The sequence below is a fragment of the Nansenia antarctica genome (assembly GCF_963989245.1).
Source record: "Nansenia antarctica genome assembly, chromosome: 4".
NCBI classification, from domain to species: Eukaryota; Metazoa; Chordata; class Actinopteri; order Argentiniformes; family Microstomatidae; genus Nansenia; species Nansenia antarctica.
In genome coordinates, this window is record NC_137689.1 from 66345100 (window position 1) to 66364172 (window position 19073).

Sequence of the window (19073 nt, forward strand, 5' to 3'; positions counted from 1 at the left end):
TTTCTGGAATGTCGTCTGGGCATATTTCCTCCTGTTTGATACACTTACCATATTGGTATGAATGAGCCCTTTATGTGCCATATATATAATATATGCCACCATATATATGCCATATAGTATATACATATAGTAATATGGCATATTATAGTCATATTATATGACTATAATAGAGTCAATACGACTCAATACGAATAGTCAATACGACCAGAACTAACAACCTGAGAACGTTGTAAATTGCACTTGACAACCAGTGAATGTAGAAAGTCTAAGTTGTTGAAAAGAAGAAGAAAAAAAAACATCATGTCATCATCATGTGCTCCCCAGGGAGGCCATCTTACCTGTCCTCAAACTTGAGCAGAGGTCTGGAGAACGAGGAGGCGACAGTGGGCAGGGCGGGCGCCGGGACGGCAAAGCTGCTCTTAGGGGCCTTCTGTCACAACCCAGAGAAGAAGCACCGTGTTAGCACTGTACCCAAGCTGCTACTTAGCCCTGGTGTGGCGCGCTGCCTGCCAACATCATTAAATACAGTACCATCAGGGCTAATCGTCATGATTTACATTAGATTTGATTTTATTGTCTGCTTGGTGCAGACATTTGTTTCCCCTCCGACAAGATAAAAGCCACATAAAAACGCGATGACACATTAACGACGCGACATAAAAAAAACACAAGGCGACACCCAAACACCCAATCCCACAAAACACATTCACATACTCAATTTTCACAAACAAGCAAAACAAATATACAGTACATTATACACACAATAAACACAGCCTATTTTTGTTTTTGTGGACAAGTACCTTGCCGGTCTTGGAGTGCTGTGGGCGCTGTTTCCCAGTGCTCTTCTTGTGCTTGACGGGCGGGGCGTCTCTGCCGTTGCCTGCAGCAGCAACAACAACAACAGTGCTGGGCTCAGGGCCCTTCCCTGAGTGGTGCTTGTGTCCCGGGCCCTTGGAAGGAGGCTCCTGGGATGTGGGGGGCTGCTGCTGCTGCTGCTGCTGCTGCAGGGGAGGGTGAGGAGCCTTCTTGGGCCTCTTCCTCTCCCTGTCGTCCCTGGGGTTCCCGGAAGTCCTGTGGGAGAGCGGACCGGAGAGCATGTTGAAGAGAGGAGAGGGGAGAACGCTAGTCGATAACACCTTAGAGCTAGCTGGTAGAGTGAGGTTCAGAGAGGTAGGTGCTGGGTGTATGTGGAGGGGGGACTTTCCACCCTAACGGGAGACCGCCTAGGGCTGACACACGGACTGGGTCTCTGGTGTGTCATTTGGAATACAAACTCGTTTTTACTGAAGAGCAGGTTGCCATGGGAGCATGGAAATCACCCGAGTTTGCCGTTCATAGTTATAGATCATACAACAGAATAAACAAAAAAAGTGACAGTGACTTCCAGAGAATTCCATCCAATGTTGAACTCAGGGGGGGAGTGAACGCTACTTCACCCAACAGGATGGCTGAGCTGAGCAGTGGTGTAATAGTTTTCCACCACTACCAAAATCCCTCTTGAACCTCAACTCAGTGTGAGATTGGTTTGGAGTTACTCACTCAGATTTGGAGGCAGCTTGACCGGAGGAGGAGGAGGGCTTGAGGTCTTTCTCCAGCTTTGGCTTCTTCCTGGGCAGCGCGGCTTTGGCCTCCTTGTCAGCCTGCGGGAGGAAGAGAGAATGAATCATTTGACACACGTGACCCTCTTCTCTCTGTCGGTCGGTCTGTCTGGCTCCGTCTCGCTCTCCCTTTCTGTCTCTCTTCTATATCTTCTTTGTCTGCCCAGTACCCTCTCTGACGGTCTGTCTCCCTCTCACTCGCTCTCTCTCTGTTGCTCTCGCTTTCTCTTCTTACCCTTGAAAAAACAAGCCTCTATGGACAAAGACCCAAAGTGTTACATTTCTCCACATGCTCCAGCAGACCAGAAAGTTTATCATTTTAGCAGCACTTATGGTTCACTGGTCCACTCTACAGGCTACAAGCACAGCTAGAACAAAAAGCCTACAACTTTCTTGTTTCACTAGCAGAGAGCCAAATAAAGCAGATACTGTATATCAATTATAAGGCCTGTTGGCACATCCATCACCGTTCACTGGAGGATGGATGGGGTACCCTGAACGCTTCCAGAAACGGCCTGGCAAGAAGCCGTGTGCATTTCTTTTCCTTCTCCTTCTTCTTCATTTTTATCTATTTATTTTAACAGTTATTGTAGCCTTGTGGATATTACTGTGCAGGTGGGTCACTATGGTTGTGTTCAGATCTGTCTACCCTACATGTGGGGATTTACAAGCCAATGATTGGTCTAAGCATGGGCTGTTACACCAATCCGTTCGCATCTAAATCAATGTGGGAAAGTGCACAAGTGCATAAAATACAACATCCCTTTAACTGACAGTTGGTGAATCACTGTGTTGACACAGTGCCAGTCACAGTTCCACACAGCTGAGGCAGTCCAATATGGAAGTGAGCCATTGGCTTGTCACTTGTGAGGAAATCTTCATGAGGCAGGCTAATAGTGGATGTCGTACAGGACGTCTTGTTTGGTTTAGAGTATAACAGTGCGGACACACTGTGACCGCTTATTCAACACAATCAGGCTAAGATTGGGACCGGGGGGCGGGGGGGGTATTCCATCAACGTCTCTAAAGGAAAATCCAGGCTTATTTTTGATAAATTAAATAACATTTTGTGTGATAAAGCATGTCTGATGCACTTCTAAAAGCCAGAACACACTGTAATACCTACTGTATATCTAATATATCATTATAATATTAGCAAGATCATGTAATTCCGTTTCACAACAAGAAGGAAAGTCAACCCACTGGTCTCTTTTTGCAGACTTTGGTAGTAGTAGCAGCAGCAGCAGCAGCAGCAGCAGCAGCAGCAGTGTCGGGGTCTCCCCTCTCCTTGGCCAGCGGTGGGGGTCTCTTCCCGCTGGCTCTCAGAGTGGCCAGGAGGGGCACCCGGGAGAGCAGGCTGAGCTCGATCTTCACCACCAGGGCGCCGCGGGGCGGGGGTCCCGGGACGGCCTTGGAGGCTTTGGCTGAGGACGAGGACTCCCCTCCTCGCTTGGCTGAGGAAGAGTTGGACTGGAGGAGGTGCGTTGTCACTGATGCGGCCGCGGGGGAGTGGCTACGAGGCTTCTTATGACCCTTCTGGGCCACCGTCACCGTCTCAGTCTGAACACTGCTGGTGGTTTTCACCGGAGGGGGCGGGGCCAGGGCCGGGGACGGCTGGCTCAGCTGAACGGGGCCGGGCGACGGAGACCTCCCCCTGTCGGTGTCTCTCTTACAGTCCAACACCAGGGTCACCTTAGGGCCGCCGCTGCCGCTCTCCTTCTCTTTCGCCTTCCTCTTCTCAGACGCGGTGCGCTTGGCGGGTTTCTTGCCGTCCGCTTTGGCCCCGCCGACGCCGCTCTTGCTGGTTTTCGTCTTCACCTTGGGCCTGTCGGTGAAGGAGGGGTCTTTGTCGCGGGGGGCCACCTCCACGCTCTCCACCCGGAGGCCGGCAGGCTGGGGGTCCTCGGGGCGGGGGGCCTTGGCTGGCTTGGAGGGGTGCTTGTTGCCCACCGTCTTCCTCTGGGTGCCGTCCCCGTGGGAGGGGGGGGCGGCGGGGTACTTGTGGTTTTTGTAGGGCCGGACGACTTGGTTGACCACGTTGTTGTTGTCCGCGTGTTTGGCGTCGCGTTGGGGCTTGGCCTCGCCGTCGCTGAACTCCGGCCGCCGAGTCGGGGTGTGGGAGTTGTAGTCCCTGGGTGTGGGGTGGGCTACGGCCCCTTCCTCCTCCTCCTCCTCCTCATCCTCCTCCTCTTCCTCCGGGTGGGCCTGCTGCTGTTTGGGGACTGGGCTCTGTGCGGTCGGGTCACTCTGGCTCTCGGTGGCGGGGTTCTGCTGACTCACACGGATCCAGTTGTTCAGCTGCCAGTTGGTCACCGTGGGGCCCTCAGTCTGGACAGAGCAAACAGACAGGATTTTACGTCAATGAAGGTACACGGCTGAATATAATCAGGTGAGTGTGAGTGAGATATGGTGTGTGTGTGCCTTTCTCTACCTTGGGCACAGGTGGGCTGCTCCTGAGGGGTTGTGGCACCTCCTCTGTCCCACTCTCGCTGCTTTCGCTGTCCGACTCGGACCCCGAGCTGCTCTCAGAGTCGCTGGAGCTGGCTGACTCCACCCCGCTGGAATGTGCTGCTGCAACCGTACTGGAAAACCACAGGAGACAGACAGGTGTCAGGAGGACTGAGAACACAGGAGACAGGTGTCAGGAGGACTGAGAGACAGGTGTCAGGATCAGAGGAGACAGGTGAGATCTAGGTGTACTCTAGTGTGGATCTAGGTGTGCTCGAGTGAAGATCTAGTAGGATACTGTGCAGTTACACACAACGCAGAAGGTAGAATTTTCGGTTACATTTTTACATTTTCCGCAAATATATGTATCGCAATAGTATCGTTTCGTGATCCATGTATCATGATAGCGTGAGGTCTATGTCAATACGCAGCCCCTGTGTGCTCTAGTGAAGTTCAAGGTCTGCCACGACTAGTTTGTTCTCTCTCTCTCTCCCTCCCCCGCCCTCCTTCTCTCCCTCCCCCTCCAAGGTAAACACTGCATAACACCAAGGACCGTGGGTAGTTAGTAAACATGGGCTAAGTGATACATTCGTAGGAGTAGGAACTCAGGCAGAGTCGGTCACTAACAGCATTCATTAAACATCAGCCACTGAGGAGCCTGATACAAATCTAATAAGAATAGCCTATACATGCATCCTTCGACAGATCCTCAGTCCATAATCTGTTCTGAAGTTTTACATAGAAAAAACGAAAAGGAGACGAAAAGCCATTTCTTTAACCAATTTAATTCTTAGGAATCTAAAAAGAATCACATGAAAAGTCTTCTAAAGTCTTCTATAAACAAATCTGTCAGGGTCCTTTTTCTGCTACCCTCCCTTTATAGTAACGTGTATCAACTTGGCAATGTGGTCTGTACTAGTTCTAGGAGATAGCGGAGCACAACACAACACAGAAGACAACAACACTGGGATGAACTCTGTGGAGGTACAGCCTCCACACAGCCCCTTAAATATAAATCCTTTGCCCCCCATAATCCTCCCATAACCCTCCTCCCCTCAGCGGGACCCCCTCCGGCACAAACACAGAAGCCTCCAGGATCTCTGAGAAGCCCCCTGGAGCACTCCACCAGATGTGCCTTTCTCACACACACACACACACACACACACACACACACACACACTACACAACCCAACCTGCCATGACTCAAACAACCACTCTCACAAAGCAGGAGACGTTAGTACCTAGTCTTATGCAACCCTGAACTAGAACAAATATTTTGTAATCCTCTGTACTCAAGACGAATACACCTGTCATGACTAATTTAAAAAGGGTCTCCATGAATTAGCCTAGCATTTGTTAATGCGTATTCCACGTGTCCACGTTTTGTGTTGTCTTTGGCACCAAGCCTGGCAGCCTTGAGCTTAAAGAGAGATACAGAGAGAGAGAGAGAGAGAGAGAGAGAGAGAGAGAGAGAGAGAGAGAGAGAGAGAGAGAGAGAGAGAGAGAGAGAGAGAGAGTCTGAGTGAGCCCTGTGTGGAGGAACGGGGTGTCATTTCAGATTTGCCCAAGGGAAAGCTCTCGGTACTGGCTCTGTTCATCAATAATGGAGGAGCTGTGGGGGTGAGCAGGCTCATTTACCTGCCAGGTGAGCTCCTCTCCGTGCTAAAAGGTACAAGACGTACCTGAGGCACAGATGGAGAATCGGGTTACCCGCCCCAAAGCCTAAACCTGAACCATTAGGTTGGAGGCAAAAACGCAAACCTCAGATCAGCATTATGGGTCCACCATCTGGTTTCAAATAGTACTTGAAATGTACAATGTTTTTTGTAAATACTTAGCTGTGCTAGAAAGTGCACACCCTCACCCATCTGGCACTCCAGGCAGGCACAAGCAAACGCTAAAAGCCAACGCGCAAAAGTATTTGAAATACGTCTAATACTTTGGGGGCAACTTTCTCCCTCCTCTCCCTGGTCTCTCCAGCCCGCCTGTCTTCTCTCTATGGCTATAAATAGACAGGAGGGCTCCATGTGAGGTTAGCTAGCCCACCAAGGCTCTGCAAGGCCCACCAACGGCTTCCTGTCACGTGATCAGGCTCAGGTGGGGTGTGTGTTTGCGTGTGTGTGCGTGTGCGTGCGTGTGCGTGCATGTGACTGCCTGAGGTCCTCATCCAACACAAGTCAATTGCATGATATGGTGCTTTTTCTCATTCAACTCGTGAGGGAAGTAGGGACTAGCGAACTAGTATTTCGTGAACTGAAATATACAGATAATGATCTCATTGTGATGTTAAAGAGCAAGGGCAAGACATACAGGGAGATTATGAGACAGAACACTGGTACTGTATGGGACACTGATCCTGCAGGCCCTGTGCACTGTAAGTCATGAAAAATAAGGGGGGGGGGGGCAGGATACCCATCTGTGGCATTCATGTAAGGAGCGAACCCGAACACACACACGCACGCCAATGCACGCCACGCCTCCCCGCGTCAGCCTCTCTCAGTGATCTGAGAGCTGTGACATTTCTGAAGAGTGCGTAACTGAAAAGGGATCTAATACCCACAGAGCAGCACTGGACTCACTGTGTCAAACCCCACCCCACCCCCATCCCTCCTGGATATCGTCTAACCACAGTAGGGACATCATGAACTTTTCAACTCCACCGGGAGGGCATAGTGAAGGGGAGCAAAATGGACCCTTGTGGCACACCGTGGCCGATAGGGGCATGAACATGACAAAGAGGTAATATACTCACGATGAGCTCTGTTGATTGATACTGGAGGGAGCTGTTGGAGGGGAGCCATAGTGTTCTAGAGAAGGGTGGGGGGAGAGAGAGAGAGAGAGAGAGAGAGAGAGAGAGAGAGAGAGAGAGAGACAGACATCATTACAAAAGCACCACATAGGAGGACACATCCCCCTAAACTGCACATCACCACTGACCTAAGCCTAGAGGGAGGGACACTTAAACAAAAATAACAATAAAACTTGAAGAGAGAGAGCACCAGGGCCAGGGGGCGGAGCTAGGCTTGCACAGGAGGAGCAGCTAGCTAGCAAAAGTTTATTGGTTCTTGGCTGGACCTCTCAGATTAATGGACGAGAGATAAACACCACGGCTGTGATCAATGACTGCTTTAGCTGAGGGAGGCCAGAGGTTCAAGTGTTTGTGATGGACGTCCGGCAGAGATGAAGAGAGAGAGAGAGAGAGAGAGAAGGAGAGAGAGAGAGAGAGAGAGCGTTTGCTAGCGTGCCGATGCAGCCAAGGAAGTGATAGTTATAGAAGTGGCTTTGATGTTCAGAGACCACGGGGTGGGAGTGTGTGTGTGTGTGTGTGTGTGTGTGTGTGTGTGTGTGTGTGTGTGTGTGTGTGTGTGTGTGTGTCAGGGGGGGTCAAAGTCCTTTCTCAGCTGAGTCTAATTTGAGTTGACACCACCAGGCTGTTTCTTTTTTCCATTCCCATGTTTTTGTGATGGAGTTAACAGAGAACACGAGAGAGAGAGAACACAAGAGAGAGAGAGAGAGAGAGAGAGAGAGAGAGAGAGAGAGAGAGAGAGAGAGAGAGAGAGAGAGCCACCCCATCAACTTCCATGAGCTAATAAAGCCTCAGTACACAGTTGTATGTGTTAGTTTGAGAGGAACAATGGCGTGTTTTGTGTTTTAAACACAATGTATATTAATGTCATACCATTGGTACCAGATGTGTGCTTTATGCAAGTCGTCTGACTATCACTCTCTTAGCAAACAGAACAGAGGACGAGGCTAAAGCCCATTGCTGAGCAGTGATATTTAAGGCACTTAGCCCCAAGTTACTCCAGAGAGAGTGTCCCTGTAATCTCTAATTGTAAGTCACTTTGGATAAAAGCGTCTGCTAAATGTGACAGGGGCTGGTGAAAGGTTTAAGATGTCTGGTATAGTGAAGTCACAGAAATGACAAAAAAGCTTATTTTTCTTTGTTCTTTTTTTTCATATTACAAAAGTAAGTGTTGAAGAGCCCACTCAATATAACAAACAGTTTTAGGGTCACTAAATACTTATCATTTGTCAGCGAACTCGGCTTGTTTTAGACTCGCTGTATGGACTGCCTGCTTTGTACCGTGAGTGTTAGTGATCCATGTCTGATCCAAACGTACCTTTTAGGACTGTTCAGAATCATCTAGTTATGTGTTTTTAGCATGTTCATGTTCTATCAGCATGCTGTGATGTGCTAAACATGCAGATGTTAGATGTCACATAGCCATGTTCTTTGTTGTTAGCTGCTAGCTAGCTAGCTAGCAAGTGCGATGTAGCAGTCAAATAAGCATATCTTCAGATTTCAATGTCAGTTGACACCATACAATCTGCACTTTCATAATCTGTATAAAAAAAAGAAAAAAGAAAAATGACCGTGACCTACTTGGGGACCAAAACCCCAGCAGCTGGTGAAACCGGGAACAAGTCTGCAACCAATCAAATTGTTCTGACCTTTATTCTGAAAATGTGTCATAAATGTCAACGTTGTTGAAAACCAATGAGACAAAATATTGAAATGCAATGGATCCGTGAGTAATCCCCACTACTACCTTGTTACCTATAACACTAGTTTACATTGTTAGCAGGCTCACAAAACAAGCTGTGTTAGTTGACTAGCGAGTGCGTCAATGATTTTCAACAACGTTGACATTTATTTCATCTTTTCAGAATAAAAGTCTGAACATTTGATCAGCTGCCGACTTGTTCCCGGTTTCACCAGATGCCGTCACAAATGGTTAAAATGTAAAATCCCAGGGATATTCTGTATGACCCAGTGATGTGTGAACTAGTGTAGAATCGCCCCATCTCCCCAGAGAGACTTACTTTGTCCTGGAAATGCCGGTGGGACATGCTGTGCTTCCTGTGAAGGGGGAGAGAGTACAGATAAGCAGCTTTACTGGACAGAAATCAGGTGTTACTACCACTGATATGGTGACTACGCAGAGTTACAGCATATCAACAGAACAAAGGAACTTTCAGGGAAAAGCAAAGGAGGTGGAGTAGGTTTCATGACTAACAACGTACGGTGTTACTCTCCAGGGCTGAAGAATATAGCAGTGAGGTAAACGAGATTGCTTGGCCACTCGCAGCTCCAACACGGTAATCAACTTCGCCAACGACACGACAGTGATTGGCCTGATCACTGACGGCAACGAGACAGCCTATAACCTTGCACTCAACGCTGACAACACCAAGAAGCTGGTGGTGGATTTCAGGGAAAAAAGGCAGGCACAAGACCCCATCACCATCAACGGGTCTGCTGTAGAGAGGGTTGACAGCATCATGTTCCTGGGGGTTCACATCACTACGACCTCACCTGGGATGCACACGGCAACCAAGTGGTGCAAAAAGCACAACGTCGCCTCTTCCATTTCAGGCGGTTGAAAGAGTTCGGCTTAGGGCCTAAGATACTGGGGGGCCTTCTTCAGAGGCACAACTGAGAGCATCCTGACAGGCTGTATCACTGCCTGGTACGAGAACTGCACTGCCCAAAATCGCAAAGCGCTGCAAAGGGTAGTGCGGACAGCCGAGAAGATCAGCGGTTGTGCGCTTCCCTCCATCCAGGACATCTACAGCGGCCGGTGTGTCAGAAAGGCCCTCAGGATTATCAAAGACCCCAGCCACCCAAATCAGAAAATGTTCGAACTACCGCCGTCGGGGAAACGGTACCGTAGCCTCGGGGCTAAAACCCAGAGGATGTTGAACAGCTATTTCCCCTCAAGCGATCAGGCTCCTAGGGAAATGCACTGGTAGAAGGCAAATTACTGTCTCCCCCAAACCATCCCTACTGCATTAATAATATATATTATGACTACCTGCACACTACCTGTACTTGAACTTTCTGTACTGCTCCATATCAGTACCATATTGCACACCTTATGCAACTTGCACAGCATTTTTGCACCACCTGACTACTACTTGAACTTCTGTAATGTATCCTATCTGAACTATGTTATTGCATACTGTATGAACCTGCACAGCGTTTTGAACTACTGTCCTACAGCAGCACAACTGGCCCGCTGTAGTACAACTACTATTAGCCTGACTCATCACATCATCCTACTCGTTTCTAGGTTCTGGGCCCTGGACAGTCTGGACGGATTGATGGCAGCTGCTGGATTGAAAAAATCAGGTGTAGTGCTGAGGCACAAATGTGTACATTTCAAGCCTGCAAACTGCGACACTTTAAATGACACCAGGGGAGCCACCCCTCCTAAATTTCGTTGTTTGGTACCTGTACTGTAGCAATGACAATAAAGTCCATTCATTCATTCATTCATTCATTCATTCATGAATGTGCAATAACACTATGTGCAATATGACAACCCTAGTCGTCTTATCTGTACAGTATAGTATAGTGGATAGTGTACATAGCCTTTATTTATGTAAACCAGCTCCTTTCCCTTCTTGTTTTTTTTTTCTCTTTCCTAACACCAGGGGAGCCCCCCCTCCCAAATGTCGTTGTTTGGTACCTGTACTATAGCAATGACAATAAAGACCATTCATTCATTCATTCATCCTATTATCATCCTACTCACTTACTCTATTATTGTTGATTTGTATTATTCCGCTGCTGCTATTGCTGTTATTGTTGATTTAGTTGAATGTATATCCTGCTTTATTTTATTATTGATTTTGTGATGGAGTTCTGCTGCAATGTCAATGTCGAAGAACCTGAACCCAAGAGTTTTACTCTGTGTACCCGTACATTCATGTAATAAGAGCATTCATTCTGATTCATGCTCTCTCTCTTAGCAACTCTGTTCTAGATAACAATGATGATGATTCATGGAAAGAAAAGAAAATTAACACTGGTATGTGCATATTGTACAAGTGGTTACAGCCATAACTAGCTGGCATTGGGGATTCTGAGTTGCTTTTACACACTAGAAATACAGTGTGTAAACAAAACAAAAAAGTAGTAGTAGCAGTAGTAGCAGTAGTAGTACATTGGGCTGCTAGAATTTAGTAAATCCAAAACAAATGTTGTAGTAGTTGTATCAGTAGTAGCAGAAGCAGTAGTAGTAGCAGTAGTATTACAATAGTAGTATTAGTAGTGGTAGTAGTAGTAGTAGTAGTAGTTGTATTACAGTAGTAGTTGTATTACAGTAGTAGTTGTAGTAGCAGCAGCAGTAGTAGTAGTAGTACTAGTAGTGGTAGTGGTAGTAGTAGTAGTAATAGTAGTAGTAGCAGCAGCAGTATGCTATTATTAGGTAGCTGGGCTCTCACCTTGGCTGGGAAGGAGAACTTGGAGGGCTCGGCTGTGCTGGGTGTGTGGATGGCTGTCAGCAGAGGGGGCCAGGAGTGGGTCATTTCCTGACGGAGCACAGAGATGACATGAGAAACAGATTAGAGGCCATTACACACACACACACACACACACACACACACACACAGACACACAGACACACAGACACACAGACACACAGACACACGGTGCCCTTCTGAGGGCAACACGACCCAGAGAGACAGAGAGGAGAACGACAACAACAACAACACAATCCTAGTGTGACTGCTTAAACACAGCCCATTATAGGCTGCTGTGGCTGTTGCCCTGAATGCATGGCATGCACACTCTGAGGAGACATGCCTCAGATTTAAAAAATAAATAAAAAAATAACTACGAAACTGGAATGTGAACAAATCAGCCATGTGCCGGGACTCTGATCCCTCTTTAGCAAGCCGACATTCTGGATGACGCTGATAATCACTACAACGCTAACAGGCATGAGCCACGCCTTTCTACATAAACAGGACGATGGATTAGCTGGCAAAAAGGTTTGCGTACTACTCACCCTCAGAATGTCCTCCACACAGTGAGCTTCATTTGATAAAGTCTGGAGGGGGGGGAGGGGGGGGGGGGGGGAGAGAAGAGGAGAAGGAGAGAGTTTGAGTGCACAGAATCAGCCAGGAAGGAGACGATTGGAAGGCGAGGGATGAGAGTGCTTGAACATAGCAATTGCATGTGGGGGGAAATGCTTGTTGAACCACCACAACAGCCATGTGACTTTCACTGACACGCGTACACATATGCACACGCACACATGCACACACACACACACACGCACACAGTGGGAGCCTCCCGCAAAAGCCCCATGACCTCACACCTGATAGTCAAGTAGGACTGGGGAGAGGGGCCATCGCAGAGGTCAGCCTGTGAGGGCAGGAGTGTGTGTGTGTGTGTGTGTGGTGTGCATGTGTGGTGCATGTGTGGTGTGTGTGTGGTGTGTGTCCGTTTAGCGTTTAAGTATTGGTCAAAACATTGACTGGAATTGAAAAGTTGTCTTCTTGACTGACTGAGAATGTACCAAATCCAGAATATCAACCAATGCATCATCTATAACATAACTCTCTCTATAACATAACTATACCTATCACATAACTAATACCTATAAGACATTCAAGGCCTGTGCCTCGATCACACCGTGTTAAAAGTATCGTTATCACCGCGGTTATTAAAAACATGTTTGTGGAGAGGCTCCCCAGCACGCCGCTCAGCTAGGACATTCTCTCCACACATTCCTGAACCCATAACAAAGTTCCTTTTTGCACATATGCGTGTCAAACCTTGACCAAACATTAGACTGACGTCTCCCTAAGCCTCCTGACCTACACCCTACGTCTCAGAGACCCTTCTCCTGAAGTATACCCTTTCGCACAATGGATCTAAAATGGGAATGGCTTGGCGTTAGCGCCCACGCTTAGACCAATCCTGTGTTTTGAGATCAGTGTGGGGAACTGCACGCTTCGGGGGAGAAAGTGGAGAAAAACTGGGACGCTGAGTAGTACATTGAGATCATAATCAAATCATATTAAACCCCATTGCTGTGGACTCGCCCCTCTACACGCAACAGGGAGTTAATTGCGGCCTTGGTTTTAATTAAAGTCCCTTCTCCGAAGTGTTTTATTTGGTTCTCTGTCAGACTGGTGACTCATCATCCAGACATAACAGCTAACAGATGCTTACTCAACAAACCCCAGACCCGGAGAACATTGCATATCTGACAAACCACAGACACAAGGCAGTCAAACTTCTCTGCTCGCCTCAAATTACTGCTGCTGCGACTTTGAGTTGTTAGCGGTTGGGCAGAGATCAAAGTTAAATATCTGTTTATAAACTGACTGGGGGTAAGGGGGGGTGGGTAGTTTTACAGAAAAACTCTCGGTAGCACGCAAACCTTTGTGCGAGATTCTTTTGGCCGGCCTCAGATTCTCGTGTTTTCAGATAAGGGGGTTAGTTCTGAGTGGTCGGCAGAGTCATTACATAAGGTGGTGACAAAGCTCATCTATTGTCCTGGGCTCAGTGCTGAGGTCCTGAGAAGGCAGCTGAGGTCACTTGCACGCACACACACAGACAGCCAGCCTGGCTTCCACACACGCAGGGCTAAGCGTAGAGCGGTGGTGTGTGTGTGTGCGTGCGTGTGTGTGTGTGTGTGTGTGTGTGTGTGTGTGACTCCCTCCCCGTCTCTCTACTAGAGAAACAATGCACCACGCTACAGTGCAAACACAAGAGGGCCACTTAATACTTAACTAGGCAGTGCTGACTGGCCCATTAGATAAGACAGGGGACAAGGCTCTCCCAAGATTGATCTTTTACAAACACAGTGTCTCTTGCTGCAGCTGCAGGACTGAGAAGGGTGTGTGTGTGTGTGTGTGTGTGTGTGTGTGTGTGTGTGTGTGTGTGTCCTGTACTACTGTGGATGAGGGAGGGCCAAACAAGTGGGCTGGCAGCCTTTGGCAGAGTGAGGTAGACTGATAGAGTACACATGGTACACACTGGCGCCTTCGCCGGGCTTGTTGATGAGGAGAAAATGACAGGAGAATGAGGGGAAAGAAGGGAGAGGGAAACAGGGGAAAGAAGGGAGAGGGAAACAGGGGAAAGAAGGGAGAGGGAAACAGGGGAAAGAAGGGAGAGGGAAACAGGGGAAAGAAGGGAGAGGGAAACAGGGGGAAGAAGGGAGGGTAATCTAGCAGACAGTCCTCCCATCAGTTTCACTACATTTAAATGTTTGGCATTTTATCCAAAGCGACTTGCAACAGATACATTTGTCTAAATATATGAATCTGATATCCATCAGTCATAAGAAATAGTAATGGGCCTTTAATGTATGTGTATATTTTTTAGCTATAGTCAAGAAACTTAAGTGGGGGTGAGGAGAACTTCCTAGCCTTCCATCAGAGACTGAGCATGGCCTGGACGTCCATGGTAGCATCTCCACCACTAAGCACCAGCCTGACAAAGAGATACTTGGTGGTTGAATCATTGCCATTAAAATCACGGTAGCATTCCGACAGGGTTAGGGTTAATAACAAGTTTAGGGTTAAATAATAAAGCCTGGCTAAAATGTGCTTTCATATGGTTACCTTGGTTGCAGTCTGACTACTTGTAACTGAAACAATAAATCTGTCAATTATTTTCATGTTTTTTTAGCAAAGTTGCAGCCTTATTTAGTTGGAAATGTAGAAAAGGCTAGCATAGATTTTTCAGTGAGTCAGCCAGCTGAGCAACTCGCATTTCACACGAAACGAAACAGGTGCTTTACCTGCAGCTCTACAAACTTAAAAGTGCATATAACGTATTCTAAAAGTGACTTCAAAACAACAGCAACTAACGATTTCATGGTTTTGTAACATAAGCAAGAATCTCAAAATTAGGATCTATTTGATCACAGATGCTCTCTAATATTAGAATCAGATTGGTTCCACACCCTTGAAGTCAGTCAAGTCAGTCAAGGCCTTGAGCGTTGTGTAGGAACAACACCTGTCATAAGACAATGCTCTGCACTCGTGGTAGAATGCATTCATTTTAGAACATCCAATTCATCGACTTGGTTGTTTTCACTTATGAACTAATGGAATGGTAAGAAAGGTGCAAATCCCGCCCAACAGTCAAGGTAAATCGAACACTTCTAGTTTACTTGGTTGTGTGCACACACTACCTTTAAACTGGTAGTTACAGTGCCCTGCGTAAGTATTTGGACAGTGGAGCATTGATTCTTCTTCTGGCTTTATACTTCAAAAGTTTGGATTAAATCAAACACTTATACTCAAATATGAGTTTAAGTACAAGTTGTTTGTACTCATTGATTATGTAACTGCTGACAGCAGCAACAGAAACATCTTGTCTACCTACTGCCATAACAACTAGGGCGTTTTTCAGGGCCAAAAAGTGGAACGTTCTCGCAGACTTCAGGCAGACCTGTACTGCACGTGTGTATACGACAAATCTCTATACACGAGTGCTTGATGACAAGCTGACAATCTGTACTTTAATCTCATATTCATTACTTGATAACATTCATTCGAAAGCAAAAATAGTTTGGAGTGTAGAGCCAAAAGAAGAAAACATGCTTCACTGTCCAAATACTTCCGCAGCAGGGCAGTGTAGAAGAGGCACAGAAGAGCGGGGGAGGAGAGTGGAGGACGGGCCTACGTCAAGGCTCACCAACAGGGACAGCTGACTTTGTTCTGAGGGGAACCTGCATGCAGTGATCAAATGCTTGGCCATGCTTAGCCTAATCCAGGAAGTCCAGCTGTGCACTACACACTCCCGGCCGTCAACAGGCCATAGATGGGACACAAAGACAAGTCGGATAACAACGAGAGCTTAATACATTAGCCTAATACAAACCCAAAAAACAAACAGCCACAAGAGCAGACAGACAGTTGTAGTACAATATACTTACTATATGACTAGAAAAAATGTATTGTTAACAGTAAAATACTTGTTGACAATGGTAGTAGTGTATACACACTAGTATTTGACTTGACATAAACCCCCTGAAGAGAATACGCAGTATGTTGTGTAGGCCCATAGGCCTACGTGCTGTGACAGAGATTTCTAGATTACTGTAACTCACTCTCTCTCAGCGGATGATTCATCTCCATCGAGCAACTTAACCACGACACACCCTCCCCCCACACAGCCATACTACAACTCTGGCACAGTCCCATTGCCCAACAGCATTCCAGCAGCACACACAACTCTTGCTTATGCTGGAGAGAGATTTCCTATGGCTACAAACAATGGCCATAGTTGTTGCAAACAGCGGATCCCGGTCTGGATACGACACAGGCAACAACAACATACACCTAAATGTTGACATAGCAGCACCACCTCACAGAAACTTGGTGCGTCTAGCTAGCAGGCAAGTATACTTTGATTTATACACTACGACAGCATTGCTGTCTGAGGTAAGAATGTATCGGCCTTGCCTAGGTGATGAAATAGTGAGTACATTTACCTTGTGTTGGTCTGAGCAAAGCTTCCATATCTGCCATGTTGTGTTGAGGCCTACTACTACTACTACTACTACTACTACTACTGAGATTGTCCTTTCCCTCTTGGAGTGAATGTGTGTGTTTACAGGCACCGGGCTGCGGGCTGTGACAGTGTGTGAGTGTGTGAGTGTGTGTGTGTGTGTGTGGGGGCGTTTCGAGTGCAAAGCCACACAGAGACACACACCCAGTTCCCGGCTGTTGAGAGCCCGTACTTCGGTCGCGTCACTGGCTGACCCCAGACGTGCAGCAGAAAACCTGGATTTGTTCCTGACTTCTTCTTCAAAGAACTCCTGACTGCCCTCAAACAACTCAACTCAGTTCACAATGTCTGCTCAGACAGATCCAAAACCTTCATAGTTTAGTCATGATGTTTTTTGTTGTTGTTATTATCTAGCCATATATCATATATGTGACAGGGTCTTGTGGAAAAAGTCCCCCAAGGTAAATTTTCAGTTTTTTACAGATTATGAAAGTGCAGATTGTAAGCTTTCAAATGATGTGTCATACATTGAAATCTGAAAATAGTTGAATATTGGAATGCTACACCTCAAACCAAATACCAGAGAAAGTTGCTCTGAATCAAAACAACGTTTGCGGCCATCGTGTTGGTAGCTAGCTAGTAGCAGGTAAGAAAGAACATCGCAATGAATAGCTAGGCCTACTGTACTACCTCCTACAGCACTAGTCAGCACCTCCACAATAGCTAGGCCTACCGTACTACCTCCTACAGCACTAGTCAGCACCTCCACAATAGCTAGGTCTACCGTACTACCTCCTACAGCACTAGTCAGCACCTCCACGATAGCTAGGCCTACCGTACTACCTCCTACAGCTCTCCATCCCTGATAGCTAGAGTCTCAAGAGTCAGAGTCGACTGGAATTTTGAGAGGGAGAAGAATCGACTCCAAATTCCACTGCTAATTTATGTCAGAGACAACGAAAATGGTAGATAGTGTCTTGTAGAGAATGGCAATCTTTTCCCAATGCATAGCTAGCCCAGTTTCGGTCATTTTTTGACAGTTTGCTATTTTGAAGTCGACTGCCAAAATACTGCAACCGTACACCACTAGTCCTGGGTCTTCGACATTACAGTGCTGTGCATGTTGTTGAGGGAGCGCTTAGGCTGCAGTACTATTCTTCGTAGGGAGAGAGAGAGAGACAGAGACAGATAGACGGAGAGGAGGCCAGGACAGGCAGGATGAGGACAGAAACGCCAATGAAATAAACGGAGGGTTTGGCTTGGCCGGATCCTTGTGTGTGTACACAGCTTCTTTGGCAGTGTCTCAGACACCCACACACCTCTACATCAATATCTATGTTCCACTGTCTGCTGCAACCTGAGGCAGCAGCACAACCAACCCACAATGGCTGCGTTCGTTAATTCTCTTTGGAAATCTGATCAGCGCTCATGGAATGCCTCGTCCAATCAAATTACTTGGTCCCTTTTATGACGTTGAACACAGAGATTGGATCAAATTTGGGTTGTTGACAAAAGGCAAGGGAAGTGGCCCAGAATGAGAAGATGGCTTAAATGTCCAACTTTCTTCTTTTTTCTCTTTTTTTTCAAGGGGAAAATCTTGAAATGTTTCTAAGAAACACGTCCAATTGTTTTTCCACGGGACCTCTACCCAGGCTGAGCAATGTTGTGTTGAAGTGACTGAAAGCCTATAGGTCTTTATTTAGGGTGTAACTCTGTCGAGAGAGAGAGAGAGAGAGAGAGAGAGAGAGAGAGAGAGAGAGAGAGAGAGGCATCACCACCAGCGGACAGGGACTGGTGCAGTACAGACATGAGTGTGTCTAGCAGGGTGAGAGGTGGGGTTTGGGTATGAGTCACTGCACAGCTATCCTGTGCTGGATTAGTCCCAGTGGTGAAAACGCTTGCTGCCTATTCAGCACTGCTGATGATGGGGAGGGGGGGGGGGGTGGCGGGGGGCGGGTTCCACACGTGTGGCAGGGCCCCCAACAATGAGCAGGACCGCTGCAGGTGCAGGGGCTGTAGAGGGGGGGGGGGGGGGGGGGGGATATGTAGGGCTGCAATGGGGATTGGCCAAATTCCTCATAACACAGCATGGCTCATAACACAGAGGCCAGCACAGGATTAATAAAACTATGAAAGGAGGTGTCAGAAACTATCCTCCTATGCTCTGGAGCGAAAAAAGTACAAAGTGATGGTGGTCAACTGTATTCAGCTCCTACAGTGGCAAAACAACCGGAGGGTAAATTATCTCTGAGTGGCTTTGCGGCTTTCACAAGCATTTCAAGGGCAAAACATTCTGATCCGAGAGGACGGCTGTAATAAGAGTCTTTGATACTCTGGCGATTCAATATGTTACAAATCTTGCACACAAATAGACATTGCATTCCCTCGGTTACACACAGTGCTTCGTGATTGGCCAGGAATCAAGTACTTGAGGCTTGAAAACCACTAACAACTGTTAATTCTATTAATCTGTCACCGCGACTCATCGTCACTGTAATGGGCTAGTAATTAGTTATTAAAAGGAGACAGGTCAGTATTCAACAATTTACTCACTCAAAAATAATTTCCCTTTATGGTGTGGTCTGTTCCACTCACAGAGAAGGGTGGTAAGATGAGATCCTGTCTTGAAGCCAAATATGAAAATATCCACCTATAGACTCGCATGGACTAGACAAGAGCATGCAAATTTGTGACTGGGTAAGTTGGGGTTTGCATGTTGGGGTTTGCATTTTGCCATATTATGAAAGTTTCAGTGTTGAAGA

General features: G+C 47.2%; 1 protein-coding gene across 2 annotated transcripts in view; it reads right to left on the minus strand.

Annotated features, from left to right (window-relative positions):
* Positions 1-19073, minus strand: part of aff1 (AF4/FMR2 family, member 1) — a 37381-nt gene that overhangs the window by 6863 nt on the left and 11445 nt on the right. For both annotated transcript variants that reach the window (XM_080530060.1, XM_080530059.1), the window contains exons 4-12: positions 11846-11887; positions 11280-11366; positions 8874-8910; positions 6799-6853; positions 4030-4180; positions 2802-3926; positions 1540-1640; positions 801-1071; positions 339-430 (exon numbers count right to left, since the gene is read on the minus strand). In XM_080530060.1, coding sequence (XP_080386186.1) covers positions 339-430; positions 801-1071; positions 1540-1640; positions 2802-3926; positions 4030-4180; positions 6799-6853; positions 8874-8910; positions 11280-11366; positions 11846-11887 — 1961 coding nt within the window. The remainder of the gene's footprint in view (positions 1-338; positions 431-800; positions 1072-1539; positions 1641-2801; positions 3927-4029; positions 4181-6798; positions 6854-8873; positions 8911-11279; positions 11367-11845; positions 11888-19073) is intronic.